Raw genomic sequence first — 12,748 nt, forward strand, 5'->3', positions numbered from 1 at the left:
CAAGCACTCCTGTTTCTACTTCCCTCTTTTTCCCAAGCTTTGCCTCCAACTGCCTGGCCTTCACTCCCTGCAGATACTTAGAGCTCCACGTGGAACCAAATGGTTCTATGGCTTCTTTTCCCTGACGCTACATACACCAGGAAGGAACCAGGGCACCTTTGGAGAGCACAGGATCCAGTGAGGAAGCACACAGGAGGGGAGCGAGATCCACGAACATCCTCCCACGCAGGTGTTGAAGGAAAGGATTGTGGGACAGATGCATGGATCCCTAAGTACTGAAGGACTGCATAGATGACTGACTGAGTGAATCACAGAACACACTTCCAACCTTTGCAGCAAAACTGAACTTGGGAGTTGCCAATGTTTGTGCTTGTTCATTGAACACCAAATAGAAAATTCTCCATACTAAGCTTTATTTTTAAAGATTTATATGGTAGGTTCATTGATAATTTCACAACTGATTTGAGGAAATGGAGCTCCCTGAGTCTTGAGCTAACTTCCACAGGAAAACCTGAGTGGGCTTATGCTGTGTTAGGAAGGAGCTCCACTATCCTCCCAAGCCAGAGCCTTGGAGAGTGATGGGTCACTGGGCTGCAGAGGGAGAGAGAGAGAGCTACAAAAGTGGCATCAGTGTGAGGCTTCTTGTGTCACCTAACAGGTGAACATATCAATGGCTGAAAAGATACTTGAGACAAATGACTGCCCCAGGTCTCTAGTGCAGAGTTTCCTAGCAAAGGGAGGGCTACAGGGATATCTTGGATTTTACATATGAGGAACAGTGTGGGAGAGAATGCAGAATGGATGGGGAACCCAGGCGAACAGCGGGTCTTCTAGATGTCCTTGAAGGCCTTCACGCTCTCAGAGACAAACTGTTGGAATCTTCTGACTTTGGGGTTTAGTCGGTAGGTGAGCTCGACATCGCGTTCTGGGTTCTTCTGCCAGTAACGACACACGTTGGCTATCCCCTTCGCTTGAGGGATGTTCAGCTTCTCATAAGCTTCTGGAGTGATCTGTTCAGAGCAAACAGCAAGGGAACGTTAGAATCCACATTCAAAACAATTCTGAAAAGATATTCCTTTACTTTGATGATGACACACGTCCACAGCTCTCATGCCTAAATCCGAAATCCAGCATTCTGTTCTCAGAAGCCGCGAAGTAGAAAATTGTGGTCATATATACTGGCCAGTCTGAGATACATCAATCTATTTACATCTTCAATTTCCTCTTTTAGTGGAACCAGTCACATCTTTGATCAAAGTTCCTTCCCCAGAGCCTGCTGTCACCTCACATATGTGAGCCTGCAACTTCTGAGAAACCCATAAAATTCTGGAAGCAACAGTACTTCCAGACCCAAGTGTTTCGGTTAAGGCACTCTGGAGTTCCTCCCTTTGTGTAAAGAGGATGTGTGGAAGAGAGTGCAGAAGAGCATTCCTACATGTCTACTTGGGGTTCCCTGAAAGACTTTTGGGACCTTTCAAACTGTTGACCCTCCAAGTAGTGCACACCACGTACCCCAACTGTGGCCTGACCTGTCCTTCTCAGCAGACTGATGCCCCACCCTTCCTCACTAGCCTTTTTTTTTACCCAGGTGCCTTGTGACTTCAGGCTTCCACCTCAGCCAGGGAACACTCTCTGTACTCCCTAACCCGTCTTGTCACTGTCCATCATATCTACCACTGAATCCCTTCAGACACTAACTACATCACTAACTTTCCCTCAAGTAAACAAAAACTACTTTGATCTGATCCTATATCATCTCCTTATCCCTCAGCGATATTCTGACCTTAGAAACATGGTCCTAACAAAGGTGTGAGAGTGGGGACAGGTATTCCTACCAGGGCCTAAGACACCTGCATCACATGTGACATGACCTGGATTCAGTTTCTGTCTCTGCCTCCTGGTCCAGCTTCCTGTCAGCGTGGGCCCTGGGCTGAGGGAGCTGTGCTGGCCCATGTACCTGGACTCCCACCATTGACTCGGGCGACCTTTGAGTTCCGGGCTGGAGTCTGGCTCAGTGCCAACAGTTGGAACAATTGAGGATTGAACCAGGAGATGGGAGCTCCTGCTTTCTCTCCATCTTGCTGTCCCTCCTTCTCTCTCCTTCTTCATCCATCCCTCTTTTTCTCTCTCAACTTCCTTTAGTCTCAACGTAGAAAATGAATTTTAATGTGATAGACACAAACAATTTATGTGAAATGATGCTTGTCACATGCCATTTAGAATAGTGAAAAATGAAGAACCTACATATCGATCAATAGGGGAATGGCAAACTGTGGTACCTAGTCCTTAAGAATATCATACATTTATTAAAATGAATGTATTTTATCTTTTCTGTATTGCTTCAGATATTTTATAACAGAAACTTGAAGTGCAATGAATGGTGGTCCTTGTTTAAAAAATCAAACGAAATTATTGTTTCTGAAGAATTGTACAAACCAGAAAAATGCACTCAAAATAACATTAAAGAGTCAGATATGAAAGAGAATATGAATGTAATGCATTAGATATTTATATGTATGAATTTATAATGGGAAAAGATAAGAAGAAAATCATGGAATATTTATTCCTGTATGAAAATGAGCTGTGTGCAATTTATTTTTTCTTTTCTTTGTTGTCTTCACTAAACATTTGTGAATTTTACAGACAATAACTTAGAACCTTGGTGAGTTTGTTAATAGAAGGTTCTGTGGGGGAAACATGGAGGATGAGTTTGAGGGTCTTTGGATCATTCTGGTAATTCTAGTAATTCCCTTGTCTCAGGAAAGCAGGGAACTCTTGATCGTGTCCAGTTGAGTCTCACTCTGAGAGCCATGCTCTGCCAGGGTCAGACACATCCTCTCAGTTAGAGCAGAGTTCCTGATGGCCTTGTGTTCTGGCCCTGCCTTCCCTGAGGCAGAAATGGAGGCCCAGGGAGATGGAGGACGTCAGACTGCAAGTCACAGAGCGCCACCGTGTGGCAGGCTGCGTCCTCCCCAGAATTAGCATAGCAACTAAGACCTTTCCCACTAGAGAAATGGGGGTGGTAACTTCAAGTCAATCTCTTGCTAAAATCAGCATGAACCATTCTGTGCACCCTTAAGACAAAAATAAATAAATAAACCTTCTTAGCAAACAGACCCACACTGGGGAAAACCAAAAGAAAGAAAGAAAGAAACACGAATAAACCTTCTTGCAAAGATTTCATCCATATCACCAGTACAGACTTGTGGAACTGGAGTCCTCTTCAAGTGTCTTCTGACATGCCATGCTCAGCCCTGTCTTAACATATGCAAAGCTCTACAGGAACTTACAAGTTGTGGGATGTTAGCAAACATGTTTCCCCAAGATCAGTCGATGTGTCTTAAGAACCCACCTTTGAATGTCGGATATCTTTCCCCAAACCCTTGGATAAAATCTCAGCATATTGCTGCATTGTTAGTGCTTCTGCACCGAGGTTCATGGCCTTGCCGATGAACTCTTCTGGAGAATTAAAGATGTTAGAGATGATGACTCCAATGTCAGCAACGGAGATGGCGGGCAGTGGTGAATCCTCCATGGGCAGCTCTAGTTTGAGAAAATTTAAAAAGCAAGATTACAACTGTTTACCATGCCACATGCACCAGCCTGAAACAATGAAACACATCCCCATAGGGTGGGAAGCATCCATAGAAATCTGAGTGGCTACAGATCCTCATAGAACCAATGGCTCATATGCGAACACACCATGGCCTCTGGATGTTGGCTACAAAGAACAGCCCTTGGCTACAGAGCTGCTGCGTGTAAGTAGAGTCCATTGTATCATCAGACCAGACATCTCTGACGAACATGTCCACTATTCTACTCAGCATCCTTACCAGGCTGTTTCATAGGCGTTCTTAACATCTTACCCGCCCCGCCCCCCCCACCGCCCCCGGCACTCCCAGTGTCTCCCAGGACTCAACCATTACCTAGAGCAACAAGCTTTGTGTCAAAGCAGCCCCACCCTCAATGTTCTGATTCTGAACAGGAGACCCAGCACAGGAAGAGAAAACATTCCTTCTTGTTGCCCAAAAAGGTCAAGTAGAATGGCCAGAAGGCCTAGATGTCATTTTATCCAGAGTTAACTAAAACTGACTCCTGGCTGACAACTTGCACAAGTCAACGTGTGAATGCCTGAACATGCAACCCTCTGTAGTCTTTATGAAGTTCTCCACCTTTTAAGTGAAACCACCTGTGAGGGTACCTGAGTAATCTACTAATCTCCTTAGTGCTTCCCACAGAGCTGAGCCCATAAGAGCCACTCGAATATTGTGTGGTTGAATTGGAGGAGAGAGGCAGAGGAGAGAGTACTGGAAGGAGGAAGAGAGTTGGGAGGGAGGGCAGCAGGTGTCTGGTTGACTTTCCTTGCAACCTCCCACTTACCCAAGGTGTAGCAATCTCCATCAGAGGCTTTGGCAGGTTTCAAACCACCATGAAAATTCTCAAAGTAGAATGGCACGCGGATGCTGGTCATGGGGACTCCAATGGACCTGAAGTACTCCTCCACCTCTCCTTTGCCATCAAAGTGTGGCGCAGTCAATTTTCCCCCAGTTAGCTTATGGATGTACTCCAGGCTGCTGAACACCACGTGCTTCAGACCAAAGCGCTTGGCCACATCTGCCATCAGCTTCCCCTGGGAGACCAAAGTGAAACATTCTCCTGGATCCCGCCCTTATTTACAGATTAGAAGGCAGATACTGGGCCCTGTTTCCTTTCTTCTTCCGTTTTTCTTTCTTTCCTTCAGAGAAAGAAAGAAACAGGCCTTTTGCTTTCTTTCTCTCTTTCTTTTTTTCTCTTCTTCTTTCTCTCCCTCATTTTCTTCTTTATAAAAATTATTTTATGACACAGTCCAATAGACTATAGTATTTCCCTTCTTCAGTCCTTAAACCCCCTCTTCTCACTGAGTTCTTCTGTATCATCACAATAATATGGTTTCACAAACAGTCATAAGTCCATCATTCTGTCATTTAAGTGTATTGTAGGTGTGGACAATTGCAGAATCGGACATCCTATTGTCAAGGTATTTGAACAGTTTCATTGAGCCTGCATCTTTGCTCTGGAAAGTGAGATGCATACTGGATATGATAGTCTCTATTACACAGTTACTGTACGTTCCCTTAAATGCAAAACCATGAAACAAAATCAATAACAGGAAGAAAAATAGAAACGTTACAACATGAAGTTAAATATCATGGTAATAAATAACCAATGTGTTGCTGAAGACATAAAAAAGAAAAAAATGACTTTTGAAGAAATGACAGTAAAAACAAAAATGTAAAAACCCATGAATGTAGGAAAAACAGTAATGAGAATGACTTCTGTAGAATCGGGGGCTTACAGAAAATAGAGATTTCTCAAATAAGTGAAATAATAATGTATCTCAAGAACTTATTAGAAAAGAAAAAATGAATAGAAAGAAAAAAATGATTTAAAAATCACAACAAAAATAAATGGAATTGAAACTAAAACAATGTAACTTGAAACAAGAAAAAGCAATTTTTAAGAAGATGAACAAAACAAACAATTTTGGGTGGAACCCATAAGATGCCACGTCAGTACTATTCTCCCTGTGAGACCAGTTCAGTGCAATGAACTGGAAATGTTTTCTCCTGGCTCAGGGCCTGTGAAGCTTGTTGTTGTTCTTTCAACCCAACAGCCTTTTCCTTAGTACACAAAATGGTCCCCAGTGTAGCACTGGTGGGAGTCTCAGCCATGAAATCTACTCTGTTCCCGCATACTCTTGCTTGGGTTCTGCCCCTCTGCTTCCACTTGTGTCAAATCAGGCAAATCAGCAGGATGGGAAGTTCTGTGTCTGGGTTCACCTCCTGAGCTCTTGGTGAATTGGCCTTCCCATCTGGCTGCTGGTGGAGCCCTGAACCTTGATGCCACCCTCTACTAGAGTACCTGATCCCTGCAACACCGCTCCAATGTGTCTGCTGCCTTCCCATGTCCACAGCTCTCCAGGTGCCCCTTTGCCATGGGCATGTCCTCTCCTATTTCCTAGGATCATGTCTTTTCTGCTTCACCCTAGCTAATGATTCTCAATCTGTTTAAACATGTCCTTACCTATTTCTCCAATTTGATTCTCCAGATGCCTCTCCTCCCTTTCTTGCTGCCTGAATCCACGTGTAGAGGAAGCACATGTGGCTTTGAAATACATTCGTTTATCTTCTGAGAGACTACCACACCACCACCATCATCCCCTATGCTATCTACCATTAAATGTGAGAACTGAGACTCATGAGTGCCATCATTGAAGAATTTCAAATATCCCAGTTCTTGAGGTTTGGATATGTGCCACATAGCACGATCCTCATAATGAAATACACTTTTAGTAAATATCTGATATATAAGCATCTCAAAAGTAGCATTCAAAAGGAATGCTATGAAGTAATCCTCTGATTTACCCATGATGAAGACTTGTCCCATTCCAGGGAGGACAGAAATAGTTAAAGATGATAATGTGAATGGATGCTGTAGAGTCCACATTTGCTAATAAGATGAAATATCTGAAAGTGGAGTACTTTTATGAAGAAAAGAGGCTTAATGAGCTCTTACTTTTAGATGCTCAAGAGCCTGCATCTGTTAAGGCCTTCCTATAGGCAGAGTCCCAGGGTGCAGGAAATCACCCAGCAACACACAGAGAGCAGGTGGGGGACTCCTCTAGGGTTTCTCATTGTGACAAAGCACCAGAAGCCAACAGAGGCTCCATCCTCATGGCTTTTTAAAACCTCCTCAACTCCCAAAGCCCCACTACCATCACCAGAGCTAGACTAAGCTTTCAGCATCTTTACATTTCACAATGGGATGAACTTGAGCACCTGCACACCTAGGGAACACATTCCAGGCACAGCAGGCTCAAAGGGGCAGGAGGACACAGACAGCTGCTCACCTGACGCACTTCCCTCTCTTGGTCGAGATATTCCCAAAAGTTGGTCACCAGGAAGGCTCCATAGACACCTTTTAAAGCTGCCACTAAAGATGCTTCGTCATCCAGGTCACATTTCACCACCTCAGCACCAAGATCCTTGAGCGCCAGGGCACTGGGTTTAGTCACGTCTCTGGTCAATGCCCTCACTGCAAAATGTTTGGCGTCCAAAAGTGCCCTGACCACAGGCCCCCCCTGAGCACCTGCAGGTGAGGGAGAAAAGAAACATGGGAGGAATCAGGGGGGATGTTCATTAGCGGGCTTTGTGTAGGAAGGCCCTGTTTTGGAGCAGACTTGGAATGGTACCTCCCTCAGGAGATATTACCTGGTCTTTCTGTAGCCCACGGCATTCACACTGGCTTCTTAAAGCCTCTTCATATGTACCATAGCTGAATGCCGTGAGGTAGAGTTGCCTTGTCACGTGCAGATGTGTTAGCTCTGAAGACTGAAGTTACATGTTGATGGTTAAGAGTAGATAATTCATCTAATTATTGTGTATAAGAGGTGTGTTGGTAGGAGGCCTTTAAGTCATGCAAGTGGGGAATAAGCCATTACAGGGTGGTCATCATGAGACCATTGACTTTTTGAGTTCCAGTTTGGCCTAGTTGGCTTTATCTGGTCTAACAATGTGATTGTGCATGTGCATCCACTGTGTCCGGCATGTAGTAGGTGCAAGTTCTAGCACCGCCTGATAATATTTCTAATTCCAAAGTATAAATTTCCCAAGAAGAAAACAACATTTTCAAAAGTGGTAGATAATATAGCAGAAATAGCTTCACAATATAAACAAGAATTGGTCCAGAATTAGGTGAAAAATTAAAAAATGCAAAGCAGAGAGAAAGCTAAAGGTATTATGGTGAGATCAAGCTAAGGGTATTCCAATGGAGGAAGAAATGATCAAAGGCAATACGTTCTGAACTTTCTAATTGAGGAGTCACTGAGTGCCTGACACAATGACACATCCAGCTTGTCACTTTCAATTTCAAAACACTGAGGATGACACAGGATGCTAACTCCTGGAGGAGAAATGTGGGATGGGGTGTAGATTTGGACTAAGGGTTAAGATTCTACTTAGGACATCCATGTCTCATGTTGGAGTACCTGGTTCAAGGTCCAGCTCTGGCTCCTGACACCAGCTTCCTGCTAGTGAGCACATGCATTCCCCAAGGACTCCATTCAGACTGGATTAGTATCCAACCTAATGATCTTGTTTCACCTGATCATTTCATTAAAGACCCTGTCTCCAAAACCAGTCCCCTTTTGAAGCACTGAGAGTGAAGACTTCGATAAAGGAGTTCGGGGGGAGAAGGACCGAGACTTTTATGATTATTTCCTTGCACCATTAATCCCCACCTCAAAGCCAGGCACTCTGTAAGATCAGAGATTCTTCATGCTTATTTCAAAGTCATGGACCCGGACACCTGGCACAGTGTAAGTTCTCAATGCTTCCTGTCACCTGAATGAATGAATGAAGCAAGGAAGTAGAAACATTGAAACTTCTGTGCTTTTAGCTCTGGGCTTTGGAGGAGGCCAGTCTTGCTGGGCCCAACATGAGATGAAGAAGCAAATAATATAGACCAACAACAAAGTGTAAGAGTCCCTGGGCTGTGTGGTCATCAAGGCCTGCAGGTGCAGTGGAATCTATAAGAATACTGCAGGAAGAGCACGTGCCACAGAATAGATCCTCCTTCACAGTGCACTGCTGTGAATGCTAAGAAGCATTCTCCCAGTACTGTGGATCATCCACTCCTCAAAGAATCAGAGCCCAAAGAAGCTTGAACATCTCTGAACGTGAAGCATGAAAATAAATGTGTAAAATCTAGTGTTGGTTTGTGTGCTGGGTCTAGTGGTTAAACTGCCATGTGGGACACCCACATCCCACATCAGAGTGCCTAGTTTTGAGTTCTTGTCCTGCACCTATTCCAGCTTCCTGGGAGTGTACACCCTGGGAGGCAGTGTGGTGGCTCAAGTACTTGAATTCCTGCCCACCACAAGGGAGACCCACATTGAATTCACAGGTCCTGGATTTGCCTGGAAGAGCACTGGCTGTTGTGGGCATCCACAGAGTAAACAAGCAAGTGTGAAATCCTCTCTGTGTCACTAACTTGAAAATTAGAAAACAACAATATGCATACTTTAAAATTGCACAAAAGGTCCAGGAAGTATATGGAAGCCTGCTACTGATGAGTATGTAAATCTCTGAAGATACTTTAGGAAGAAGAAAGTTTAAATTGGAAAAAATACATAACAGAGTGGATAGCAGATATTGTCTACAATGCCTTCATCCTTTATTGGCAGTGGTTTGAGTCATGGCTTTCCCACTTCTTTTTTTTTTTTTTCTGACAATCTTTACATAGTTAATTAGGATAAAAAGGTTCAAGGGCTATAGGAAAGTGGGTAAGAGATTTTCCCACGTCTGATCAAGCTCACTACTAAAGTGACTAGGAAAGCCTCAAACCGTGCCCCAATACCCAAGGAGGACCCAGAAGAGGCTCCTGGTTCCTGTGCTTGGACTGGTTCAGCTTGAGCTGTTACAGTCATTAATGAGTGAACCAGCAGAGGAAATCCTTCCTCTGTCTCACCTTGTCTCTCTATAAATCTGCCTTTTGGATAAAAAGTGCAGGAACGCATACTTAGACTACAGTCTTTCCAGAACTTAGGAAAACCAACTGAATCAACCCACACAATTCATTCCCTGATAGAGAGATATAATTCTTGACCCACGGAGATAATTTCTGAGAAAAACAGTCAAATCACCTTGTCCCACACGGCATCAATGACTCAAGCACTCAGGATGTTTCTTAATTCCCTACAAAGCACTTTCTTCAGGCCATACTCTCAAGCTCTGAGGATAAAAATAGTGAGACAGGAGGAACAGCAGAGTGGGCATGCACTTGAAAAGACTTTCCTACCTGTTGCTCCAAACACAGCAATCACTTTCTTGCTGGCCATGTTCCCAGATGAAGAAGCAGTTGCAGCAAAGCTTTCCTCAGTAGAACAACATCAGCGGCAATACAGCTTTGCTTCTTGTGTGAGAATTATAAAGAGCTTCTGATAGCCACACCCTGGATATTGCCCTTGTGATAAAATTGCCTTGTAGCTGCCAGCTGGAGTAGTCATTGTGACTCTACAGTTTTCTAAATGATACTTTGTCCTTTCATTGATTCCACATGGTGTCTCAACAGGGTAATCATGAGTCTGCAACACTGGCATCCCAAAGGGGTAAGAGTTCTACTCCCTATTGCTCCACTTCCCATCCTCAGAAATCAGCAGAGGATGCCTCTTGTCCTTAGGCTCCCAACCCACAAGGGAGACCTGGAAGACCCTCCAGGTTCCTGGCTTCAGTTCAGCTCAGTCCAGGCTTAGCCACAATCTGGGGAGTAAATCACCAGATGAAAGATCTCTAACTGTCCACTTTCCCTTCTCTCACCAGATGTGCCTTTCAAACAAAAAATAAACATTTTAAAAGAAAAAAGAAAACACATATTGAGTGTCTTTTGTATGCAAGAATTTGAATTTGAGATCTTATGCTCTGCATCATTTCTGGAAGCAAAACTCAAGAATGAATAAGACGGCAGTACTGAGGAATGGCAGAGGGAATGGAAAGATGCAGAACTCAGCCTGGGGATGCAAAGGAGGGCTAACCAGAGGGAATAATGGTGGGACTGGCCTGAAGTTGCCAGGAGTCACTCAGTCAGGGAACAGAAACTACTGGAGGTGACAAGCAGGGCAATCATAACACCAGGCTCATGATGGCTGTGACAATGTTATATGAATGGCAGGAAGGAGATACACAGAGGGTCTGGTAGGCTTTGGTTTATCCCAGCAGTCACAGTAGATTGTATATGATTTCATGGCCACAGTGTGATGGCTGAGTAGAAATATGTCAGTTGCAGAAGCAGAGACACTCCTAAAGAGACTGAAGAAATGACCAATTGGAAAAATTTTGAAGGCTTAAGTGGAGATGGTGTTAGTAGTTGAGCTGTATCCCCCCCACCAAAATTCTCATTGAAGTCCTCATGTTGCCAGAGACAGAGATTATTGTCTCCCCATGAGAAAACAAAACAGATGTGTGACTGAGATCAGCAGTGAGTAAGCTAGCAATGTTTGATGAAAAGAATACACTTGCCAGGACAAGTGAGCCACTCAACACAGAATGCAGAGCCCAGTTTGCATCTACATCATTTATTTCATGTATTTATGACAAGCACATGCCCCTGCCAGCACCATTCCCCAAGACCTCTGCATACACTCATGGGTACTGGGTTGGGAACAGGACAAACAGATGGAGGCTGCAGCACCCACAGGTTCACCCAAGGACAGGTTGTAGGGTGGGCTGAGCCACAACACCTACTATCTCATACAAAGGCCAGGACAAACAAACAAACAAACAAAAAACAAAGGCTGAGACATAGGGAGTAGACAATGCTGGGTAAGGACCTAGCATCTATCAGCACGTGTGAGATCTCTGTCCGTGAGTGGGCCTGGTGGGGGAACTTGGGAAACTCTTAGTGGGCCAGAGCTCCCATTGGTGAGCATATAATTCAGGCCTGGCTATTGGTCAGACCAGACAAGGTAGCTCCACCCATCAGCAAGTGTGTGGGTTTGTTCTGGAGTGAGTGGACTGGGAAGGACTGAGCAAACCTTAGCCCTCTGCATGTGCAGGAGTCAGGCTGTCGTACAGGTCATGCCAGACAGGGCTATCATGCCTATCAGTTTGCATCAGCTGGGGATGGGAGCATATTGAACAGGGTCAGGTTGCAACCAGTGAGAGTTGGGATTGGGGGCATGCCTTGACAGGTCAGGCTGCAGCATCTGATTGTAAAGGTCAAGCTGGGGGATGGGCTATGGCGGGCTAAGTTAGAGCAACCACTGGCACACACAAGATCAGCGGCAGGAAATAGGCTGTTCTGGGGAGCTGCAGGGACCTCCTGGCTAGGTTGTCTTTCCCTGTGAGCATGAGAGCCAGATGTGGTGATGATCTCATCTGGACATGACTCAGTGTCCTGAAGAATGGATATGGACCCTATCTTGGATGTGCTAGACTGGGCTAGACTCCAGCACCTACTAATGCTTCTGAGTTAGGCTGTGTGTAGGATAGCCGGGGCTGTCTCTGTCCCAACTGAGTCACATGAGAGCTGTGCCTGTGCATGGACCAGGTGTGGCTGGACTGTAGCATCCAACAGTATCAATCGGAATGAGTGATGGCAGGATGGACAAAGCCATAGTTCTTGCCAGAACAGGAGGTTGGCCAAGTCAAGACATGTGGGTGAGGTCTGGGCTAGTCCAGGCTAGTTTATAGCAGTCACTGGCAAATGTGAAAACCAGGATGGAGTGCAGCACACGTCAGGAGGTGCCACACATGAGCCAGTTCACATTAGCATCAGAACCTGGAGACAGTCCAGGTAGGGTAGGCTATAGTACTTGCCAACATGAGCTGGAACTGGGAGCAGGCTACAGAACCCACTGGCAAATGCTCAGGTGAGATGGGCCATGCCAGGCTGGGCCACAACACCCTCCAGCACACATAACACTGGTTGAGCTTGTTGAGCTAGTTAGGGGGTTCCCAGAGGGCTTCCTTACTTGTCATTGCTCCCATGGGAGAGCTTGAGAGCTGGGACTGGAAGTAGAACAGGCCAGGCAGGGCTACAACACCCATTAGCCTGCATCTAAACTTGGTTGTGAATGAACCAGATTGAGCTAACCAACTGTACCCACTGGTGAATGCATAAACCAGAGTAAGCGCAGGCTGTTTTGGCTTTGCCACAGCACCAGCAGCAAGCTGACTGCAGAACCGCCTGGAGAGCACAAGATTTGGGACTT

The 12,748-nt window shown here is 45.1% G+C and overlaps 1 protein-coding gene across 1 annotated transcript; it reads right to left on the minus strand.

Annotated features, from left to right (window-relative positions):
- Positions 1-465: 465 nt before the first annotated feature.
- On the minus strand, positions 466-9,877 carry LOC121171110 (nmrA-like family domain-containing protein 1). Its single transcript, XM_041002586.1, has 5 exons — positions 9,838-9,877; positions 6,890-7,128; positions 4,381-4,630; positions 3,353-3,543; positions 466-1,010 (listed from the first exon to the last, which is right to left on the minus strand). Exons 1-5 carry the CDS (start codon positions 9,875-9,877, stop codon positions 831-833), a joined length of 900 nt encoding a protein of 299 aa, XP_040858520.1. The 3' UTR covers positions 466-830.
- Positions 9,878-12,748: the final 2,871 nt, after the last annotated feature.

This window comes from Ochotona curzoniae, unplaced genomic scaffold (assembly GCF_017591425.1).
Source record: "Ochotona curzoniae isolate NIBS_2020 unplaced genomic scaffold, NIBS_Ocur_1.0 scaffold_2587, whole genome shotgun sequence".
In the NCBI taxonomy this organism is placed as follows: Eukaryota; Metazoa; Chordata; class Mammalia; order Lagomorpha; family Ochotonidae; genus Ochotona; species Ochotona curzoniae.

Bases quoted from the DNA above. Each gene is read 5' to 3' on its own strand.
- LOC121171110 (XM_041002586.1), bottom strand. From the start codon at position 9,877: ATGGCCAGCAAGAAAGTGATTGCTGTGTTTGGAGCAACAG. The intron at 3,544-4,380 runs GTAAGTGGGAGG...TTCTCAAACTAG, and splicing joins TGGAGATTGCTACACCTTGG to AGCTGCCCATGGAGGATTCA. The intron at 1,011-3,352 runs GTGGGTTCTTAA...TGCTCTGAACAG, and splicing joins AAGATATCCGACATTCAAAG to ATCACTCCAGAAGCTTATGA.